General features: G+C 43.1%; 1 protein-coding gene across 2 annotated transcripts in view; it reads left to right on the top strand.

Annotated features, from left to right (window-relative positions):
* RRBP1 (ribosome binding protein 1) overlaps positions 1–20,544 on the top strand; it is a 64,846-nt gene that overhangs the window by 13,378 nt on the left and 30,924 nt on the right. Inside the window, exons 2-3 of one of the 2 annotated variants that reach the window (XM_011370470.2) lie at positions 9,284–10,078; positions 10,109–11,165. In XM_011370470.2, coding sequence (XP_011368772.1) covers positions 9,305–10,078; positions 10,109–11,165 — 1,831 coding nt within the window. In that variant the 5' untranslated portion in view covers positions 9,284–9,304. Of the gene's footprint in view, positions 1–9,283; positions 11,166–20,544 lie in introns of both variants that reach the window. The other variant, XM_011370461.2, reaches the window with a different exon arrangement.

Genomic DNA, 20,544 nt, shown 5'->3' with positions numbered 1-20,544 from the left:
TTATTTTAGAATACAACTTTTAGTTAACAGCATTTCTCTTAGTTTCTCTGTGTAGAAGAAAATAATCAGCTTATACTTAAAATTTTAGATAAGATCATTGGAATACTCTCTAAACATTTCTAAGTGTTGGGTAAAGTGAGTAAGATGCTTTAAAAAGCAGAGCCAAGCTTACAAGGTAGTGAAAAGAGATTGCCAGAGGCCATAAAGCAAGAGTGGGGCGAATAACTGGGACCCAAGAGTAAACTTACCCTGGGGTGTGAGTGGGGCTTTGTCAGCCAGTCTTCTGGGTCTTTGGCCTTTAGCTTTAATGTCCATGTGAGGACAGGGGTTTGTCTAAGGTGGGGAGTAGGACTTGAGCCTCCCTTCAAACACCCAAGTAAAACTTTCACCCTTGAAGGTCCACACCCTCAATGAAAGGACAAACTAGTGACAAGGGATGGTGACATGGGGAGCTTATCTGTTTTATCCTCAGGCAGGGGAAGCAGTCTCCTGAAAATTTGTAACAGGATGCCCATTCTTGTAAAAAATTTGTCCTTGGCTACAGATTTCTCTGAGGGCCTAGGTGAAGGAAGGATAAAACCACTCTGTAGAGACAACCCCATGACTCAGCCCACCAAAGATATGGTACAAAATAGCTATTAAAGGCATAAAACATAGGTAATGAAAAATATCAATGGGGAAAAATAATCCTAGGAGAAGAACCAGGCTGACTTGGAAAAAAACAAAACAAAAGAATATGTTAAAGGACTGGTTATAGAGCTGGTTAGATTCAGCTGAAGAGAAAGTTGGTGAAGTGGAACATATGTCTGAGGAGATTCCCTCAATGGTACCACAGAGAGATTGCGGTCTACCACAAAGAAACAAGAGACAAGGAGTTTAAGATCCAAGTGGCCAAGGGTTTTCCAGAATTGATGAAAAACACAACTTCTCAAACTCAGAAAGTACAATAAGCCTGAATAAGATAAATGAAAATAAATACATACCAAAAACTGTTTTGTCGAATCCTTAGAACCCAAACATGGATATTATTAGTAATGAGAGATTTTTAAAAAGGTATTATGAAGCAGTGACAAACTGACTGACAACATGTTTCTCAGTAGTAACTAACCTCCCATCCCCACAAAAAAGCCAGCAGACAAAATAATATCAGAGCAGTGAGAGAAAATAACTGTCAGCAAGGAATTCTATACCTAGATAATCCATTCAATTTCCTCAGGTCTGTAAGTACTGAGAATTTATCAAGAAGAGATCCTTGCTGAAAGAACTAATTAAGTATATACTTTGGGAAGACCCAAAATTAAGGCAGTAAAATGTAAGAAGCAGTGATGAGCAAATAAATTGGTAAACATTTGGGTAATTTAAATATAAGCTCTCTGCAACAAAACAACAATAAGTCCAGGTATGTTTGATAGAGAAGAAGGGTGGGATGCACTGAGGCAGAAAAGGTGCTCATCTCAGATAGAAGGGCACCAAACTTCAGGCCTGTAATTCTGTTGGGCAAGAGTCATTGATGAAATGAGGTCAAATACATATGTTAGGAAATGTAAGGGTAAAATTCATTTTAATTATAATTCTAGTACTCACTAAAAAAAAAAAAAGAGAGAGAGAGAATGTAGAACTTACAAGCACCATAGAGGAAAAGGGGATAAAACTTTAAATAGTCCAGCAGAATGCAAAAAGGGGAGACTACAAAGAAAAAGTATTATAAATAGGAATCACAAAAAAAGGGTATAAATTAGTCCAGTTATATAGGAAATTATAACACAGGTTAATCTACCAGTTGAAAAAACAAATTGCCACACTGATCTTAAAATAAAATCCAGCTATTTGATATTTTAAGAGCTCTACTTGAAATATACAAACACAGAAAGGTTTGAAAGTAAAGAATAGCAAATGATTCTAGGCCAGATTAACCCCCCAAAAGTTGGTATAACTTTTTAAATAATCAGACATACTAGACTTTAATGAAAAAAATAATTGTTAGGGATAAAGAAGGTTACTACAAAATAGGAGGGAAAATAGCAGGTACTTTATCAGGAAGGCATAACAATTCTGATCTCATGTTTACCTAATGAGATGGCCTCCAAATAAAGCATAAGTTGACAGATTTCCAAGAGAAACTGGTAAGTACTTGATCATGGTAGGAAAATTTTAAAGCTCTCAATAGCTATTAGGTTAAGCAGGCAAAAAACTAGTATAGTTCTGTAGAAAATTATTAAGCTCAAACTAAGGATACATGTAGAACCCTTCATTCCATAGATTACACATGTATTTATAAAAATTGACCATAATCTATTAAAATTTATCAAATGTTATAATCTAAACCAGTTTTTCAAACTATTATGAGCCTCAAAGTCAATTTAGTTGGTTGTGAAAAAAATCTTTAAAAATTTTTTGATGACATAGAAAATACCAGTGCATTCCATGTACTAATATTGAATTATTGTTTTATGAAAGTTTTGTTATTTACATGTGTATATACATACATACATACAAATATGTGTGTATGTGTGTCCCCATCCATCTTGGGTCACATAAAAAATAATTTTTCTAGATTATGATTAAAAGTCTGGAAGCTTTGTTTTTCATCACACAGAACAGATTCTATGATGACGGTGCAATTAAATGAAAAATTATCAAATATAATTCAAATCACCCACATGTCAGGAAAGTTAAGGGCACTGCCACCTCATGAGTCTAAGAGATTGTGTGGAAATTAGAAAATACTTAAAACTGAACAATAATGAAAATACTGTGCATTGCAGCCTTTATGTCAAGAAGATAGAATAAAATAAACCAATAGAAGTTGGAGGAAGGAATAATGAGAATTAATTACATAGATTGGATCACAAACCAAAAGCTGGTTCTAGAATCATTGAAATTGAATCAGCAATTTACAATAGCCAAGACCTGGAAACAACCTGTGTCCATTAGTGGATATATGGATAAAGAAGAGGTGTATGTGTAGTGAAATATTTTTCAGCTATAAAAAGGGCAAACTCTTGCTCTTAGCAACAGTATGGATGGTTGGAAGAAGGTGGTGAAACGGTACAAACTTTCAGGTATAAGATAAGTACGTACTAGGGACGTGATAATACACTGTGATGACTACAGCTAACACTGCTGTGTGATGTATAGGAAAGTTGTTAACAGTAAATCTTAAGAGTTCTCATCATAAAAATTATTTTGTGTATGTTTTTTGTTTTGGTTTTGTATCTATATGCAATGATGGATATTAACAACTTATTGTGGTAATCATTTCATGATCTAAGTCAAAGTCATTAGGCCTTATACCTTAAGCTTATTACAGTGCTGTATGTCAATTATATCTCAAAACTGGGGGAATTAGCAGTTAAAAAATCAGCTCTCTACCTCCTCCTTTCTCCAGGAACAGATCTCAAAACACTAGATCCTGACAGTTTTACAGGCAAGTTCTTCCAAACCTATCAGCAAGGGGAACGGGATGATCCTTAGCTCATTTTTTGAGACTCGAGTATCCTTGCTAACAAGACCACATAAGAGCAGTTTGAGAATGACTTTCAACTTTTTCACTTAATAGCACACATGCAAATCTCACATAAAAATGTGAACAAACCAAATCTAGTGATATATTAAAAAGAAAAAACCCACCATCAAGAAAGGATAATATCATAAGAACCATGTGTGAGTTAACATTAGAATAGATATTACTGTAATTCAACCCATTTCAGATTAAAGAAAATGTCAAGTGATAAAGAAAAAACATTTGCTAAATTTCAGTACCCAATTGGTAGAAAAGGTAAAAAGAAAAGGTAACCAGTAATATAAGATAGCTTAATCTGAGAAAATACTTCTCCCAAAAACCTATGGTCAACACAGCATCTAATAGTGAAATGTTACAAGTAGTGACTTAGGGATGAGACCAGGAAGTCCCCTCTCTCGCCCTGTTCCACATTGCTTCAGAGTTCTGCATGACAAGAGAGCAGAGAGAATTTGGCTTAGAAAGCAAGAAACTATACTGTCTTTTTCATAGGTGATTTTTTTTTTTTTTACAAAATAAATCCAAGATAATCTACAAACTCTTAGATTTGACAAGAGTTTAGTATAATATTTGGGTAAAAGACACGTGCAAAAGGAATAACTTTGCTGGTTTTCTATAGCTAGAAATAGAAAAGTAATTTACAAAAGATATCTTTTTCCAGTACATTTTAAAATAGCAATACTCTTAACAAAAAGGTGGGTAAGACTTTTATAGGGAAGAACATACAAAGCTATCCACAAATTTAAAAGAACATTTAAATGATTGTAGAGCTATACCACACTATATTTATTGGTGAGACACTCCCATAGTGTTCAATGTCAGTTCTCCCTATGTTCATCTGTTAATTCAGTGTGATTCAAATAAAAATCCCAGTAGAATTCTTGGAGGGGATACATGGGCAAAAAATGGGGTGGTAATTCAGGGCATAGATAAATAAATACACTGGTAGAAGTATGGAGTCCAGTAACAGATTTAGGCATATTTCAGACTTAATGGGACACAGGTGGTCTGTAAGTCGGGGAGCATGTGGTGAATGGAGAGAGAGACAGCAGTCAGGAAATGGTGCTGGGTAATTATAATGATGGGGAAAAGTTATATCACTATTGCCTGTCATATGCCAAAGTGAATTCTGGGGGATTGAAAAACTATCTACAAAAAGCATTACTGAGGTTTGTAGAATAAAGTAACTTGTAAACAGTAAAATGATTTCTGTCACAATGGTTGTCTTTCATCTCAATGGTTGGAACCTGGGTGGCTGGAGATCAGGGGTGTAAGGGAGATTTTTCATTCTATATGAATCATTGTTTTCCTTTTGAGTTTTGACCCATAGGGAATGTATTGCCTACATCCAACATAAGTGAGTAATTATTTAAATTTAAAGGATAGAGACACTTTTTTCCTTTAAAAAAAAAAGAGAGGATCTCTTTATGACTTTGGAGTAGTAACTGTGAAACAAGAATGACAAACTATAAAGGCAAATATTAGTAAATTAGACTACATTAATAGTATAATTAATAGTTGACATCAAAAAACACTATAAATTTGTTGAAAGAGAAACCACAGACTTCGACACAAGTCTAAAACAACAAATGATTAATATCAAAAAATATGTAGAGGATACCTACAAACAGGAAAAAAAAAACAATAGAAAAATGGGCAAAAGATACGAATAGTAACACAGTAAAGAAATCTGAAGGGCTAGTAAACATGGGTGATGCAATGTCATATCCATGTGATTGGAACCATGTTTCAGGTTTGACTACAGTAGGAAATGTTGGCAGAGATGTGGAAGGTGGGGGGCCTTGGAGGCATTGCCCCTTTGTGGAGCAGTTTGCCAGCATCTGGCATATCTGCGACCACCCTGTGACCCAGCAGGTCCAGTTCTAGATGTATCGTAGAGAAATCTGTACATGGGCAGAGGAAACCTGGGAGACATGTCACACTATAGTTTAAGTTCAATCTTAAAAAATGTTGCCCAGTGGTACCTGCAGTGGTGTCATTTATATAGCCCTCACCAGCACTCAGAGCCACATTCTACTTTGTTTGCGGAGACAGATATTTGTAATACAAGCATAAACACATACGGAGATGCTAAGTGACACATATCTGGGTGCTGGTTTTCTGGAAGGATAGATAAGTTTTTAAAATATCTGAAGTAAATATAGTAAAATGTTTGCATATGATAAATCTTTATCAAAGATGATAGAGTTGTAGGTAAATGAGTGGTCAGGATATTTTTCGTAATCTTTTTTGTATATTTGAAATATTTCCTAGTATTTAAAAAAATTAGGAGACAGTAATTCTGATACAACTGTATTTACTAGAGTCTCTATTTCATTGTCATTCTGTTTTAGTTTTGTATCTTCCTGGTAGGTTATCTTGTGCCCAGGAAATCGATCTGGGGACTTTTTTCTCTTAGATACCCTCCCCATCCCGCAGCACACTCTTACCCCACAGCCACACATAGCCCACAGTGGAGCGGCTAGTTAGTGATGAGATCCAACCCCAAGGGTGCTGTTGAAAGCTCTTTCACAAAGCCTGTCTAAATCCAATTGCCAAATTGGACTGAAATGGCCAAACTGGGCTAGACTGGTTAGGCTATGTGAGTTAGCAGGTGTGTTCTGTCTAAAGAATTTGAGTTTTCCACTTTTGTTACCTGAATCCTTACTCCCTAGGACTTTCAAGGTGGGCCAGTAAGTTTGAGCCAGCTGTGCCTGGGAGCGAGTGGTCCCCAAGCCTCTGGGTGACCTGCTTCCTTCTATCGCAGGACCTTCACCTTTCTACTTTACAGTCTAAGCATACTAGCAATAGTAAATAAAAGGAAATATTTCATAGAAGTTTCGAGAATTGATAGAACGTAGTACAGGATGTGGGTGGCACACACCTTTCCAACCTGGGCATGGCCTGTGGGAAACCCTGGGGGTGATTCCTAGTTGGGGTCCTTTTATAACAGTGGGGAATTCAGATGCAAAGCACCCCAAATGCTGATCTTGAGTACATTGTGAGGCATCACCAGCTTTATCATTTCTGTGAGTCAGGAATCTCCCATGATGTTGCCACCTAAGCTGACCCTACAGAACAGCAAGAAGGCTGGCTTTCACTTAGATTCCTTTTTGATATTAATCATTTGCTGTTTGTTGTGCAACAGCCTTAGCCTTAAATGTTTCAGTGTATTACTCCTTAAGATGAGGGCTTTTTATTCTTCTGTGAAAGACTTCTTAAAGCATTTCTAACCCAGGACTTAGTGGTAGGGATGTAATTTCTTAGAGCAGTCCTTTTTGTGTAAGTTCAGAAGACACAGTTGTATAGCTATCAAAGACCTTGTGTATGCTGCAGAGGAAACTATTCTCTCAAGCTAGCCTTTCTCGATTCTGTGCTCCCAGCAGAGAATATATTTTTGAGTCCCATGTTTGCCTAACTTGAGTAAGAGTCAAGGCTAATTATTTCAACCTTGGCTTTTCTGACTAAACCACGAGGCTGTACAAGCCCCACAGCACTCACTGGGGACAGACCCTGCTTTGTAGGAGGTGACCCTTCAGCTCCACGGGAGACCACTCTTCAACTACAGAGTTGTTGGGAAGCCACTTGGGGCTCACAGAGTCACGGCCAGGGTGACCCAGGCCCCTGGCGTTTCACTGCCTCTGGAGAAAGGAGAGAGTGTTTCTGAGGAATTTTGTCATCTGAATAGACTGAATATAATGATAGGAACATGGTTTTTGTAGCTGAGCATGTCCACATTGGCAAAATTCTGAGAGGTCTTTTGTGAGAACCTGGAGTTTCAGTTGGTGGATGCCCACCAAGAAATGGAGGTTGACCATAGAAGTTCCAAGGCTTATTGTTCCTGCCCTCTCACTCGCTCTAGGGCTAAGCAGGGCACAGTTTTATTTTCAATACTTAGCTTGTGTGTGTGTTTCTAGAAGAACTAATTTGGTACAGCCTCTCTTGATTGTCATATGTGAGGATATACCATGGATCACGCTGTGAGAGCTTATGGCCAGAGGTCAGAATCCACTTACCCAGATTGAAGGCTGCATGAGGCTACCTTGGACTTCATTTGCAGAGGTTCCGACTGGAATGAAGAGTTTGACTTGGTCCTACAGACCCAGGGAGGAATAAGTATCACAGCTGCGGCTGGTGGAGTTACCACTGTGGAAAGCAGGGGCTGTGAAGTGTTTGTCAGGAGCACATTAAACCCTCTACCTACAGGGGTTTTATTAGAAAGTGAAACTCTGTGTCTATTCTGCGATGGCAGTGATTTTTCTTAGAAAATAATGCTGAGAGATTTAAAACAATCTTTCTTCTCCATTCCTTCTTAAGAGTGCCCTAAGGTCAAAATTTAGATTTCATGATTGTTTAGAAATCCTACTCTATTTCCCTCTCCCTCTCTCAGTGGAAGAGAAATCTCAACTTCTAAGCCACTGACAAGCCTGCACCCGGCCTACCATAGCATCTAGAGATTTGGGGGTGTTATGCTGGGGAGGAAGCTTCACCTCTCCCGCTTCTCTCCCTCCTCCCCCTCTCCACTTTCCCTTACCTACCCTTCTTAGGCTCGCATTCTGTTCACGAATTCCATTGCTGATCCTCTATAGAGGGCTAGGCTCTGTTTCTCACTCTCCAGTTTAGGGGACTGGGAATGTGATAATAACATCAAAATTAGTTGACTAAAGTTGAGTATATCCAAATAAATAAACCTCTTGGAGTTCTTCACTGAAATTGAACCTAGCCTGCACTGTCAGCCAGGAAGGTGGGAACCAGGCCTCCTCTGACTCTTTGGACTTTGGTCTGTGGGCATTGAGAAGGATGGTTCATCCTCTTGGTTTGGAGCGTATTGCCAGGGAAAGAGCCCCCTCCCCAAGGCAAAGATTGAGCCCGATGACACTGTCCTTCCTCTCTCTTTGCAGCCTCCTGATGTGAAATTCCAAACCTGAAGTCTTATTTGGTGGGCTTCCCAAGACTGATACTTCCTGTTTCTTAATGCGTGAATTGCAGGTTCCATAACTCTTCAGCAGCTGTTACAGGCAAAAGGCTATTTTTTTCTCAGAAAATTCTTAATCACTTTTCAGGATTGTAATTCAAAGATTTTCACATCTTGAGTAGTTGTGTTTATCAGTGCTATGGAAAAGGGAGGTGACAGAGTAGAGATGGCATGCCAGGGGCCTGCTGGTCAGAATCCATGAAGCTGAAAGCCGGAAGTATTTGGTATGGCTCACATGGTATTTTTTTAAATCTGTCAATTTCACTTTGAGAAAAAGAGATTTCTGGCCTAATGTGAACAAGCAAAAGATCTCTCGGCACAGCACTCACATTTCTACAGTCAGCTTTGGCTGGGTGACACTTGCTCCCTAATTTGGTGGGGCATTTTTGCCACAGTCCTCACTACTCCCCATTGTTGCACACCTGGCCTGTGCTTGTGCTCATGTGAATCTTTAACCCCTGTGGTGGGCGAATATCTTGAATTGTGATTGAGGCTTCTGAGTCTCCAGGGCATCGCGTTTCCTAATTATAGACCTGCACTCTGCCATCTCTCTATTGCTTCATATCTGCCGGCACTTAAAGGGATTGCTCATATCTTGTGTAAAACTTGTTCACTTCTGAGGAGGGGCAGGTAAGAATGTATGACATCAGAGATTGCCTGGATTTGTTTCTGCTTTGACTTTCAGTCTGAAGATTTAGTGAAACCTTAAGTTTGGTAGTGGCGGTGGGGTGGAAACTGTCAATGCCTCAATTTCTGCAAAAAGTAATATATGTGTATGTGTTTGGCAGGTAAAAGGAAAGCAAGCCAGGATGGACATTTACGATACTCAAACCTTGGGGGTTGTGGTCTTTGGTGGATTCATGGTGGTTTCCGCCATTGGCATCTTCCTAGTGTCAACCTTCTCCATGAAGGAGACATCATATGAAGAAGCTCTAGCCAACCAGCGCAAGGAGATGGCGAAAACTCACCACCAGAAAGTGGAGAAGAAAAAGAAGGAGAAAACAGTAGAAAAGAAAGGAAAGACCAAGAAAAAGGAAGAGAAACCCAATGGGAAGATACCTGACCATGAGCCAGCCCCCAACATGACCATCCTCCTCAAAGACCCAGTGCGGGCACCTGCAGTGGCTGTGGTTCCAACCCCAGTTCAGCATCCGATGATCGTTGCCCCTATAGCCACGGTATCAGCCATGCCCCAAGAGAAGCTGGCCTCCTTTCCTAAAGACAAAAAGAAGAAGGAGAAAAAAGTAGCAAAGGTGGAACCAGCAGTCAGTTCTATAGTAAATTCCATCCAGGTCCTTGCCTCAAAAGCTGCCATCTTGGAAGCCGCTCCCAAGGAGGTGCCTATGGTGGTTGTGCCCCCAGTGGGTGCCAAGGCCAGTACCCCAGCCTCTGGCACTGTGCAGGGCAAAAAGGCAGAGGGGGCCCAGAACCAGGGCAAAAAGGCTGAGGGGGCCCAGAACCAGGGCAAAAAGGGAGAAGGAACCCCCAATCAGGGCAAAAAGGCAGATGGAACCCCCAACCAGGGCAAAAAGGCAGAGGGAACCCCCAACCAGGGCAAAAAGGCAGAGGGAACCCCCAACCAGGGCAAAAAGGCAGATGGAACCCCCAACCAGGGCAAAAAAGCAGAGAGTGCCCAGAATCAGAGCAGAAAGGTCGAGGGGGGGCCCAACCAGGGCAAAAAGGTGGAGGGGGTCCTCCAAAGTCAGGGCAAAAAGATGGAAGGAATCCCAAACCAGGGCAAAAAGGTAGAAGGGGCCCAGAATCAGAGCAAAAAATCAGAGGGGGCCCCAAACCACAGCAAAAAGGCAGAAGGGGTCCCCAACCAAGGCAAAAAGGCAGAAGGGATGCCTAACCAGGGCAAAAAGGCAGAAGGGGCCCCTAACCAGGGCAAAAAGGCAGAAGGAACCCCTAACCAGGGCAAAAAGGCAGAAGGGGCCCCCAACCAGGGCAAAAAAGCAGAGGGGGCCCAGAATCAGGGTAAAAAAGCCGAGGGGAGCCCCAACCAGGGCAAAAAAGAGGAGGGGACCCCCAACCAGGGCAAAAAGGCAGAGGGGAGCCCCAATCAGAGCAAAAAGGTAGAAGTGGTGCAGAATCAGAGCAGAAAGGCAGAAGGAACCCCCAACCAGGGCAAAAAGGCAGAGGGGGCCCAGAACCAGGGTAAAAAGGCAGAAGGGACCCCCAACCAGAGTAAAAAGGCAGAGGGGGCCCCCAACCAGGGTAAAAAGGTGGAGGGGGCCCCCAACCAGGGCAAAAAGGCGGAGGCCGCTCAGAACCAGGGCAAAAAGGTGGAGGGGGCCCAAAACCAGGGCAAAAAGGCGGAGGGGGCCCAAAACCAGGGCAAAAAGGTGGAGGGAGCCCAGAATCAGGGCAAAAAGGCAGATTCAGTTGCTAATCAAGGTACAAAGGCAGAAGGCATTGTAAACCAGGGGAAAAAAGCAGAGGGGCCTCCCAATCAAGGTAAAAAGGCAGAAGGAACCCCAAGTCAGGGCAAAAGGTCAGAAGGGTCCCCCAACCAGGGCAAAAAGGTGGATGCGTCTGCCAATCAGGGTAAAAAGGCAGAGTCAGCTCCTATCCAGGGCAAAAATGCAGATATGGTCCAGAGCCAGGAAGCACCAAAGCAAGAGGCTCCTTCAAAGAAGAAGTCTGGTTCAAAGAAGAAAGGTGAGCCTGGTAAGTAGCTTTGATTTCTTTATGAACTTGGAAAGAAAAGCTTTCTTTAAAAGACTTATGGATTCCCTTTGGGGAAGCCATCTGTATCAGTCAGCTAATGCCAAGGCTGCATAACAAACATTCCAGATTTCAGTAGCTTTCACAAGCATTTATTCTTGCTCATGCTTCTGTTGAATTGACTGGAGGTTGATCTAAGCTGTCTCAGCTGAGTAGCTCTGTTTCATGATGCAGTTTAACTTGTTTTGGCTCCTTGCTGCAGGTTGAGTGTAGGTCTCTTCCACATGTGTTCATTCTGAGGCCCAGGTTGAGGCTTTGGTGACTGAGGGCAGAAGTCCTTCTCATGGTTATGGCAGAGCTATAAAAGGGCACATTTCAAACCAGCATTCTCTAGGCCAGAGCAAGTCATATGATTGAACCTGAGTTATGATACAGCAGATCTTTTTTAAATGTCTGACTGCATTCTGTGAGCCTATTCTATTTCTTACCCTACCAGGTACTTTAGCAAAGCTTTATTTGTTTCTGTATGTTTGTTGAGTGAATAATGGTAGGATGTTTTCAGGAAATAATGGCATTCATCCACTACTTCCCCCAGTTACTTAATGGAGCAATATATATATAGTAGAACGTTAATTCCCCCTTATCTTTTTAGTGCATTTTACTATAGAAATTGCACCAGTGAGTTTCTATTTCATATTCATCACTCATTGATAGAATAGTTCTGTGCGTGCCTGTGTGTGTAAGTCTTTGACTAGCTGTTAGTTGATTTGGAAAAGGGATTGCATTTGTCTTGGTGAGGCATCTTACAGGGTCTGAAATGTTTGGACCTGTGTTGGATAGCACAGGGCCCTGCATTTTTAGCTGGGTTTCCCTCTCTTGATCCTTAGTGAAGCTCCATTACCTTTTCTCAGGTTTCCTTTTCTCCCATCTTCCTTGGGGGAGGGTGGGGGGGGCGGAGGACATTTGCTTAGGCAACACCTTGTCCCATGTGAGGGGACCCATCCTCTGAGCAGTTTCGAGCCTCCTGCTGAGGGTCAGGGACCAGCCACCTGATCCCACAAGTCAGTTCAACCTCTCACACCCTTTGAAAACCCAGCCACTTAGCCTCAGCCCTACCTTCACTGGCTGGATCAAGGGCACACTACCTTGTCTTTAAGGTGATGTTCTGCTTGACCCAGGGATAAGAGCATCTGAGACTTGAGAACAGGGACTGAGAACTGGCCTGTTTTCTGGCTCTCCTATGTCAGGTGTGTTCAAAATAGAGCTTCCCGTGTCCTCTGGCCATTATTACCATGTAATGGCTTTAGATGTCTGAGATAAGGCATAAAGTAGCAGTGTGATGGTAATATATAAAAGAAGGCAAAATGGTCCTTATTTGCAGGTAGTAGAGACACCTTGTTAGAAGAAAGACCTAGCTCTATGCCTGTGTGAACCCATACAGCAGCTCAGCTGAGGTGGTGTTAAAGAAAATTTGAACAGAGGAGAGAAATATCATGGTCCAGGATAAGAAAGATTAAATACTATAAAGTGATAGTTATTCCCAAGTTCACTTAGTGGTTTTTTATACTTCCGGCCAAAATGTCAGTGAGATTTTCCCCTCTTAATGTGACAAAACTATCCTAAAAGTCTCATCTGAAGGGTAAAACAGATAAGAGTATTAGAGTTTTAAGTAGCTTTTGAAAGGCCAATTCTGTCTGATGTGTGAACATATTCCCATGTTCCCAAACTGTAGTAATTACAAGTAGGGTACTGGCCCAGGGCCAGCCAGGTCAGGGAATAGAATGAAGTAGACTGCATCATCCCTAAGAACTTCAATGAGGGAAGGGAGCGTCATTTCAGAAGGGAAGAAAAATGTTCAGGCAAATCTTGGGCAGCATGTTCAAGATTTGGAAGAGTCTGCTTACACCCCTCTAAAAATTTAAGGTTTGGATGAATTAGATTTAATTTAAAAAGAAATCAAACCCTAGAAAATATAAAATAAAAGACAGCTGAAATTAATATTGATCAACCCAGACAGAAGGAGGTTGTCAGTCTGAGGTTGCAATGAGAAAATCACAAAAGCCAATATGGAGCTCTTGGCAACACAAATAGCCACGTGGGATGTTCAGACAGGACCAAATGAAAACAGCCACAAGGGTACTACGTGTGGCTGCATAAAACACCTGGAAGGTGAATTTTTTTATTCCTCAGGACGTCAGAAAGTCTGAAATCATGGGAGAAAGATTTTCTTGTACTTTGTTTTTTTATTTTCCTGAATTTCCACTGTGTAATCTCAGCCCAGTTTTCCTGGGGTTAGTGTGTAAAGCCATCTTCAGGGCCCTCCGAGGTGGATGAAGGCCACTCTCCACCCCACAATTCCATGAAATTCATGAAATCATGGGTTTTCCCAGTGGCTGATGGAGTGGGGCTCACAGTTCTCTTGCGTTTACATCTTCCGTGTGGAGGTTAGTGTTCTAGAATTAATCTGACTCATATTTAACATCTGTGGCTGTGACTGTGTTTCCAAGTAAGAGCAGGCCACGTTCTTTCCACACAGTTACACCTTGTGTCCCGTGAGGCTATGGTCAGCCTCAGTTGCCTGACCCTGACCTCCTTGCCTGCCTAGGGCCTGTCTACTCCCTGTTTCTCCATGGCTATGTAGGCCCAACTCAAGGGAACTGTGGGCACAACTATGGCTAGGCTGGCCCTGGCATCCAGAAACTTGGGAACCTGCAGATGTGAATAGCTTTGCTGGCCTGATGACCATGGGGAGATGCTTAGGGATTAGGTTCCAGATCGCTGGTGGGGAGCAGGCCAGGAAGGGACTTCCTCCTCTGAATCAAGGACACCTTGACTTGGGTGCAGAGGGCTCCAGGGCCATGAACTTTTGACCTTGGGCCCCAGAGAGCTAGAGTCTAGGGCTGTGCCGTCCAGTTATGGGAGCTGCTAGTCACATGGGGCCATATAAGTTAATATTCAGATCAATCAAAAATCAATAGAATGAAAGATTCAGTTGCACTAGCCACATTCCATTCATTAGTCACATGTGCAAATGAAGAACGACATCTCCATTAGCATAGTAAGTTCTGTTGGACCAGTTCTGCTCTAAATAGAAGCCATTGGGGAGGTGGCCTCTTGGGTCACCTTGCAAGTGGCCCTGTGGAAACTAACATGTTTTTGCACCCTTCTTTTGGTACCACACAATTCCTCCCCATTTTTTCCAGTCTGCTTGCATCTTGAGTGGGGTGAGGGTGAGCTCCCCATTGTCCTCCATATCACAGTAAGATGTGACAAATGAGTCCATGGAGGCTGTGGCTGGCCATGACACATAACAAATCAGTGGCAAAACCCACCCTGGGCTAGGGTCTACCAGAGACAGGATTGCTTCCTTAGTCATTCCCTAGGTCAGTCCAGCAGGGCCTTTGCTGACAGGTACCCCATGGGGAAACATAGCAGGTATGGAGGCAGGCACAGGACACACTTCTGCAGGCCTGACTTAGAATTATTCCAGAACTTCTGATCTGATTTTCCTATAAGAGCAAATCAGGGCCATGTGACAGCTTTTTACCTCTTTTCTGTGGCCAGATTTGATAGTGAACACCTGGCTTCCTAATCCTTGCTTTTTAAAAACTTGTTTTTGTATAAATATGTGCTTCCAGTAAATAAAATTCAAGCAGTGTAGAAGCATGGAAGATGAAAATTGAAAGTCTTCCTTTCCATTCCATTCCATTACTTCCCAGGAGGAGTCCCACGATGCTCTGCTCATCACACCAGATGCACACATAGGGCCTGCAGTGCACACAGCTTTGGAACTGGCTTTCTTCATTTACGAGTGTACGGGTGACATCTTTCCATATTGCTCCTATAAGGCTGCTACTTTCAGCTATGTCATATTTCGTAGCATGAATGTATCGTAATTTATTTAAGTGACATTAAGTAGTGTGCACTTTTTTTGCTGTTAAAATTAACACTGCAGCGATGCATATGTATTGTTGTGTATCTTTAAATTCCTATGTGTCATTTCCTAGATATGTGATTGTTAAGTCAAAAGGTAGGTACATCTTTAATTTAGGAAGACAGTACATCACTCCAAAAACATTCCATGCTTTGCGTATGTCGTGGAGTAAGAGAGACCACATGAGTTCCCAGCATCCTCCATCTGACTTTACTGCTCATATGGTGCTGTGGAAATGATGATAATTTCAGGGGAGCATCATAAACCCAGGTGTGGAACAAGGAGAAAGTACTTGCTTATGAAACAAAGAGCACAGATTCTTGTCTCAGTGTTTGGAGAAGAGGAAATTCACAGAACCGGAGAGAAGTAGTTTTCTAGAAATAAAGCTTAGGAACATTTGCAGTGCCGTACAGGCCTCCGCTGGTTCGTTCTCTGATAGTTACCTCAGCACTTGTGCACAGTGCTTATTAGGAAAGTCATGTTTCTTTCACAGGAAGTATGTGTATATGTGGTAGTGGTGGTTTTTTAAACATCTGTTTTTGTCCTCAGACTTAGTCTTTGCCTGCTTAATTATGCTGCCCTGCCTCCCTTGCGCCTAGCGTGTGCTAACGGGTGGCTCAGTGGTACATTTCAGAAGAGTCATTTGTTCTAGGACTTGGAAGTAAGTCCATATTAGTGCAGGTGGATCTGAGCCCCAGATAAACCAGAGACTTAGACTTGGGAAGTACAAGATGCACATTCTGGAAACTCCACATTCAGATGAGCTCTAGAGCACTGGGCTTCTGCTGGAACTTGATTTGCCCAGCGTAGCAGCTGAGCAAGGCCAGGCTGGGTGGGTGCCCTGGGCATGGCTCTCCTGTCTTGAATCGTGGACTGGCTTTATGCCCAGCTCTCTTCCTATCTGCAGAGTTAGGCCATTTACTCGGCCCAGAAGGCCATTGCGACAGAGCCCAGGAGAGCCCAGCCACCCTCCTGAAGACACTGGTGTTTACAACCCCATGATGACCACATAGTCAGACACACACACAACCCATATGAGAGAAAGAGGCCATCTTTGGGGACAGGACTATGGGCAAATCTTAAATTGTTTTTTTGCTCTTTTGCATTTTCCAGTTTTTATGTATCATTTTTTAAATAAAAAAGAAACAAAACCCCATTATTTGTCTGAGTCAAATAAACAGGCCCTCATTATACCAAGCGGAATTCCTGGCCTTTCGGGCACTGTGAGGCAGTCCAGTGCTGATCAGAGTTCCTTTGAGTGTCCTCTGAGCAGCAGAAAGAAGTCCTTGCTCTTTTAGAGGAGCCAGGTTGAGGGAAGAAGGTGGCCAATTTTTCTCAGGCCTGTCCCAGCCCTGGGCACCCAGTAAATGGTCACAAGCTAAGCTAAGAAGGAAAGTTTAAGGTGGGTCCTACATCTGTGAACCTGGCAGCATCCCTGGGGGTTCTGGCAGCTCCTTGTTACATGAGGCCTTGCCAAGCTGCTTTTTTACCTCTGCCAGAACAGGTAGAAATGCAAATAGGATCGTGTTCTATAACCTAATGAATGGGGCAGGGGTTACCAGAGGTCAGAAGACATGGGAAAAATTTTTAGATCTACCGGGAAAACTTGACCCAAGGTGTCTACACTTTAGCAGAGATTTCATATTCAACTTTGTGACTTGATAATAAAACCACTCCTTCCACCTTCCTATTACATCCTCCTCCCACTCTCACGATGTCCTTTGTGCTGTGGGCTTGCTGTGTCTGCGTCCTGGTGCTGTATCGTAATGAGGAATGTTACATCATTGCTTTCCTCAACCAAATGTTTGGTTAGGTGTGTGGTTTATGAAGCTCTTCTCCGTGTATTTATCCTCCTAACATTCTCTAAAGTGGATTTTTATTTTTACCTATTTTTAAAAAGAGGAAACCAAAGCTCAGCTGTTTTGGGACTTCCCAGAAATCATGAGGCCAGCAGATGGCAGGGCAGGGAGCAGAGCTTCCAGCTTGGGTCTCTTTTTGAGGCCCCCCACTTAGGGCTAAGATACAGAGAGTTGTGTATTGAGAGTAAGTGTGATACTCTTTCTTTTGAACTTATCTCAGTTTTTCAGGGTTTGAAGCTCTGAAGAAATCTCTGGGGCTTTTGAGCTTTTATTTACTTTCTGTGTCAGTTCTTCAAACCCAACTTTTTTTTTTTTTTTTTTTTTAAGAACAAAAATATACCCTAGGGAAGCAAGCCAACTATCAGTGTGGCACCGCCATGTCTTAGAGAAGCTACAGGTGATGTTCTTCCAGAACTCTCCATTCAGTCATCTTAAAACAGCAGTACTGGAACTCCAGTTACTGCCCTGGTAGCTGTGGTTAGGAAGCTCACAATTGTACAACACTTGTCTTTTTTTGCAGTGCATTAAGTAAAATCTTGTCATTTCAGGCCTGCTCTCCTTGGACTAGCCTGAATGCCTGAGGAAACCAAAGGAAGTATCTTGCCCAGAGGTCCTCCAGGGTTTGTCTTTATTTGAAAAATACTGTGATGTGTTATTTTTTTTTTCAGATATAAAAATGATTTTTTTTGAAGTTTACCAGAAAAACAAAAACATCATGAGAAAAATAAAGTCATGCAAGCTATAGGATTTTAACCCATTTCCCATTTGCCCCAAGAATACTCATTGGCGATACTTGCAGCTACAGCATTTACCCTGAGATAACTCATGGATTACAGTCCTAACTTTACCCCTAAAATTTGCCATGAACTATCTCGCTTTTATTATTATTTTTGCATCACTTTAGTATGTTGATAGTCTTTAGAAACAAATGACATCATTCTATTTATAGCACTCTGTTTTTAGTAGTGGTAGTTCCATTTACAAAATATAGTAATTTTCGATTGCTGAAAATATCAAATCCTAGAAAATGGAGCATTCCTATGTGTGATGTTAAATAAACGTGGGCAGTGAACTGCACTTTTTTTTCCCTAATGGGAAAAGGGTTAAAAAAAATTCCATTAGTCATTATTAAGAGCATAACCAGTTAACAGATTATTTTCCAACCAAAGGAAAAGGCCTGATTCAAAGGCCCTAAATAGGGTTGCTCTTGACATTATTTGTATTTCATTCCAGTGTGCTTAAACTGCCAGAAGTTATTGTCCATGATGGTTAAGTCAAGTGCAACTGCTCTTCCAGGGCCTGCATCTGGTCCTGAGGGCAGACTAGCTCCTGAGCAGTGCTGGGCTCCATGGCTGAGCTGGTCTTAGACTCTGCCGTGTACCTGCTGCCCAGGGCCCACCTCTGCTGTGGTACAGATGAGCAACAATGAGGATGCCAGGGGCTGCAGCTGCCACCATTGACAAATTTGGTGGATCTTTCATCAAGGTCCCCATGAGGGCCGCTTTCCCACAAGCCCACGAGGATCCTTCATGGCCACTGTCACAAGCATGCAGCTAGTGAGGAGGCCAGTAGTAATGCTGGCTTGAGTTCCTCATTTCTGGAGATGGGTGTGCCTGCCAGCTTCTCTGATTCAGGGTGCTTGTCTTCTGTCTCAAAGAAATGATTGCTTGTGTAGTGCTGGACTTTATGGAGGCACAGGGGAACACTTCCTGGGGCCCTGGGGCCTTTGGAGTTTGGCTCACATGACTGGGGATGTCGAACCTGGCACCTTGAGGTTGGGGTCTGGCTTTCTGTTGGGGGACCTATGCAGGGTCCCCTGACTTATATATTGGGGTGGCCCTCGTGCAAGGTGCAGAGGTAATAGTCTATGTATCTGCATCTGTGTATCTGAGGCCTTCAGACTGGTCTGAACATTTCCTGAGAAAATGAGTGTCTTTGCCATTGGTGTTCTCCCCCAGACCCCAAGGCTACACACCCCATGCATCTTCCGCTGTCAGAGGCCCTGGGTTGACACCTGGGCCTCTGTCCCACCAGCTCAGCTTCCTAAATACTCTCAGGCCTGGCCCCTGGCCCTGGACTCTTTCCTGATTTACCTGTCTCCAGCCATGTCCCCCTGGGTTTCTTGAAGTAATTTTTCCCATATGCAAACCTTGCTCCCTTCTAGGGCTTGTCCTTTGCCTAAGGAATAAAATTTGGATTCCTGGGACCTTTGAAGACTTGGATCTACTTTGGTTTCACTTCCCTCGCTCTGACTAGTGAGGCATCTTGCAAGCCTCTGGTGCCTGTCCTTTGCCTGTCTGTTCTTTTTGAAGTCTTAGCCCTCGCCTTCTTTTTTACCCAGTAGTGTTTGGCTCAAGCATCCCTTATTTAAAAGCCTTCCTGGTGTTGCTGCCATAGTTGCTTCCACAGTGAAGTGCACAGTCTCTGGGTTCCCTTTGTGTGGCTCTCCTGCATGATTGCTGCATGTTCTGAGTCTCCTCTACCTGTGTTAGCTGACACTTCTGCCTATAACTTACCTGTCTAGGCCCAGCCTTTTGCAGACTGCCAGGTACACAGTAGGTCCACGCTTTGTGTCTAGAGACCCCCTTGACCTGCCTGTCCTGGGAGGGGCTGCCAGGTGCCTGGAACAAGAGCAGGAGTTGAGCTGGAGCCTTTTGATGGCTCATCGAAGGGCGATGGTGATAATCCCCTCTCATTGATCTGGGTTGTCCAGCTCAGGAGGCAGTTCCTGGAGTGTACTGTACTGATACTGACCGATACCGACATCCTTCCTGTCAGTTGAGTAAGCTGGGTATTAGCAGGGCAGAAGTGTTCTTTCTAGGAACTCGCCGCTAGAGGGGCTAATGCTGAAAAAGTGCTAGGCTCTGGAGCCCAATGAGTCCCCTATGGCTGGGACCTGGCCTTGGGGATCTTGGTAATTAAGCAGTTGGAAAGAAAATTCTCCCTGAAGGACCGCAGTTGACAGAGAGAAAGGGACGCCTAAGTGCCTTTTTTTTGCAAGACAAGTTTAATTTTAGGTGATTAAGCCTCCCAGTGTGGTTGCAAAAGGGAGTGAAGTGGAATTTGAGGTGTAATGCACATTATCTGGGAGCTGCTTCTTGGCCGAGAGCCCAGGGAGGCAGAGGGCTCCTTGTTTGCCTGTACGTGATACCCCTTTAACCTCATGAGTGAGGATGGTGGTATGAGGCAGGAGCCAGAGGGTCCACAGGCTGTGGTACTCTGTCCATTCCATTGGTGGGAGTAGGAGAAAGGGCAGAGTTGCTTCAGCCACCCCACGCTCCTCCCTGGATGTGCTCTCTGGAGAGGGGTCAGGGTCTGTGATTCTCTTGTGACTGGGGCTTGAAGGTGGCCCTGTGGATGGATTCTGCAGTGCTTTACCCTGTGCCAGGCATTGTTAAAGCACATGGCAGCAAGGTTGTGAGAGAAGGACGATTATTACCCCTATTTCACAGATGAAGAAACAGGTAAAGGGAGGTGAAGCCACTTGCCCAAGGACAAGCAGGTGGGAAGAAGCATTGGCTTCAGGAGGAGGCCCTCAGTGGCGGTGCCGTAGGGGTCATGGGGTCCTAGAAAGATGGTCTTCAAGGAG

Source organism: Pteropus vampyrus, unplaced genomic scaffold, assembly GCF_000151845.1.
Source record: "Pteropus vampyrus isolate Shadow unplaced genomic scaffold, Pvam_2.0 Scaffold7, whole genome shotgun sequence".
NCBI lineage: Eukaryota > Metazoa > Chordata > Mammalia > Chiroptera > Pteropodidae > Pteropus > Pteropus vampyrus.
The sequence above is the reverse complement of the archived record's forward strand: the minus strand, read 5'-3'. Positions and strand labels throughout refer to the sequence as shown.